The 2,855-nt window shown below is 51.9% G+C and overlaps 1 protein-coding gene across 1 annotated transcript in view; it reads right to left on the bottom strand.

The window, feature by feature from the left end:
* Positions 1-2,855, bottom strand: part of ZBTB7C (zinc finger and BTB domain containing 7C) — a 12,429-nt gene that overhangs the window by 1,327 nt on the left and 8,247 nt on the right. The window contains exon 2 of the mRNA XM_008589101.1: positions 5-182. Within this exon, the coding sequence (XP_008587323.1) occupies positions 5-182 (178 nt within the window). The remainder of the gene's footprint in view (positions 1-4; positions 183-2,855) is intronic.

Genomic DNA, 2,855 nt, shown 5'->3' with positions numbered 1-2,855 from the left:
GCAGGTGGTCAGAGCGCGTGAAGCTCTTGTAGCAGAACTCGCACTGGTAGGGCCGCACGCCCGTGTGGATGCGCATGTGGTTCTTGAGGTCGTAGTTGTGCACGAACTTGGCGTTGCAGTGAATGCACAGGTAGGGCCGCTCCCCTGTGTGCTTCCGCATGTGGATCTTCAGCTTGTCCTGCCTGCAATGCAGAGCCCAAGAGTCAGTCCCCGCGGGGAGCACCACAGCCATGCCCAACCCACTGCTCCCCCTTCCTCCAGAACCTGCAAAGGCTCCCTTCTGCCATGGAGTGAAACCCCAGAAAGCTCCTGCTAGGAGCTCCCCCTTCCTCCAGAACCTGCAAAGGCTCCCTTCTGCCATGGAGTGAAACCCCAGAAAGGGAGCTCCTGCTAGGCTCAACCTTTAACTGCTGCCCTACCCCAGACAGGTGTGGCTACTCACTTGGATCAGAGGGATGAGGAAGGAGCAGGTCCCGAGAAGCCTCCTCCCGCCAGAACTCCTTTCACACACAAGCTCAGAGTAATGGAGCGCCCACTCTTTATCAGGGGCCTGTCTCACATCCTGGAAAATAGACTTGCTGGGAAGATACCATTCCTGGAAGTCAGCATTCTGACTGTAGTCCTCTGCTGCTACAATAACTTCTCCTGATACTGGATCCCACTTTAATTCTACACCCACTGTCTGCAGGCAGTAGTCTACCCGCTGGGTTCATCCTTGTGCTTTTGACCAAAGCGCCTGGGCCCATCCCAGCCCTTGGGCTGTTGAGATCTGTCTGTCCTCAGCACTAATCTGGGAAGCGATAGAAGCCCAGGCACACCTTGTTCAAGTCTCTTGCACTGTGGTTTCTTATCCTAAGCCCTGGGCTCTCCTCTTTGTCTGCAGACAATTTCAAAGTTTACAAAAGAGCCAGGTGCAACAAGAATGCAGCCTAATCTAGGGCATAATTTCTCAGGGTTTAAGTGGTATTATTCAGACATAAGGTATGGTATAGGGCGGGGCTCTTATTGGGGATCTGGGAGCCCCTGCAGCTGCAGAGCCACACCAACTTGCTGGGTGACCTTAGGCAAGTTACTTAACCTCTCTGAGCAGAGCTGAACCTAGTGCCAGACTTCAATTTCCATTGTCCAGGCCTCATGGAGAGAATGTGGGTTTGTGAGCTAGATTTAACACACCTCCTGGTGGTCTTGAAAGGAAAACTGACGTCACGGGGTTGTTTTCCTAAAGACAAAGTACTGGGTAAACCAGTTTAAGGAACCTTTCATCCTGGCTGAGGTGGAGGCAGCTGGGCTGCAAGAATTCCTCTCAGGATTATTTTGCAGCCTTCCTCAACCGGGCTGGGCAGGCCAGGAAGCTCTGCGTCCAGTCTCCCACCTCCTCCCCACAGGTGTGGCTGGGGTGGAGCCTCTGACTATAATTTCAGGCTGGGCTTTGAGGTCAGAGCAGATGTGGAACCCTGGTATCCTCCCTAAAATGGCCAGATTTAAACTGTGCTCAACATAACCCCAGGACAGAAGGAGCAGGTCTTGGGATCCTGGTGTCCCCTGGCCACTAGAGGGCTCACGGCTCTCATTTTCAAAACATTCCATGGTGGCTGTGCAGGAGAGAAAAGGACAGCCATATGAGCACTGGCAGGCACCAGAGCGGGGACCAGAGAGGACAGCTCTAGTCCTCTCATCTGTGCTTACAGGAGGGCTGGAAGGGAGTGGGATAAGCAGGGAAGGTGGAGGGGGGTGCTGCTGCCCCAAGATGGCTGGGATCCTCACCAGACCCTCCTCTCTCCACATCCCCCTTCCTCTGCCACATCCCTCTGCCCCTGCCTCTCCCACAGCCCATCAGCCACCCCAGGCTGCAGAGTACCCTGTGATATCCCACCCCGCCCACATGCTGCCCTGTGATATTTGTCACCAGATTGCTCCCAGATGACTGGATTTTTGAGCAGGAAGGGGCCTTAGAGAGCATCCAGGCCAGTGGGTCTCAAACTAGAGCACCCATCAGAACCATGGTCAAGACTTGCCGGGCCCTACTTCTGAAGATTCTGATTCAGTTGGTCTGGGTGTGGGAGGGGGGGAAAGAATTCGCATTTCCAAAACATTGCCAGATACTGCTGGGGGTCCATAGACCCCATGTTGAGACCAATGGCCTAGGCCAATCTTTCCCTCTGTAGGTTCCCTTCAAGGGGAACATGCTAAGACCACCTGGAGGGTGATGGCATTGCTGAGACTCTTTTCTCACCACTGCATTGTGACCTGTGTAAAAATGTAGGGGTGGGGTGCATAGTACCATCTGCACCCCTATAGCGATGCTCCTATCTGGTCCTGAGGCATATGTCTTCGGACTCCACAGATTTGCCCAGGGTCTGATGGAAGCACTGACGCCAGCTGCTCGGCTAGGCTTCCTCCCCAGGGCCTCAGAGAGCTCAGTTCAGAATCAGCTGAGCGGGCTTTAAATACATCATCTCATCTAATTCTCATCACAACCTTATGAGATAGATTTAAAAAAAAAAAAATCACTGTTACACATAATTAGTAGTATTGACCCTTAGGGTCACTCTCAAACAATGGACAGTGCAAATGGTAAATCTTCAAATGTCAAGGGCCTATTATAAATATCCACAGTTTCTCCCATACTTCTCATTAGGGCAAAGGGCCTACTATAAATATCCATAGTTTCTCCCATACTGCTCATTAGGGCATCTAAAATAAATCCCATTTTAGTGGCCATCAACCCAAGTACTTAAGATGTGCTGAGAAGGTGCCTATAATGTCCTTTCATTGAGCACCTGCTATCAGCAGATGAATACAGTATTTCAATGATCCTGTAAGGTTGTTATTCAGAGGCAAGGTAGGACCCCCAT

Source organism: Galeopterus variegatus, unplaced genomic scaffold, assembly GCF_000696425.1.
Source record: "Galeopterus variegatus unplaced genomic scaffold, G_variegatus-3.0.2 Scaffold5206, whole genome shotgun sequence".
NCBI lineage: Eukaryota > Metazoa > Chordata > Mammalia > Dermoptera > Cynocephalidae > Galeopterus > Galeopterus variegatus.
This window is presented reverse-complemented; position numbering and strand designations above follow the sequence as displayed.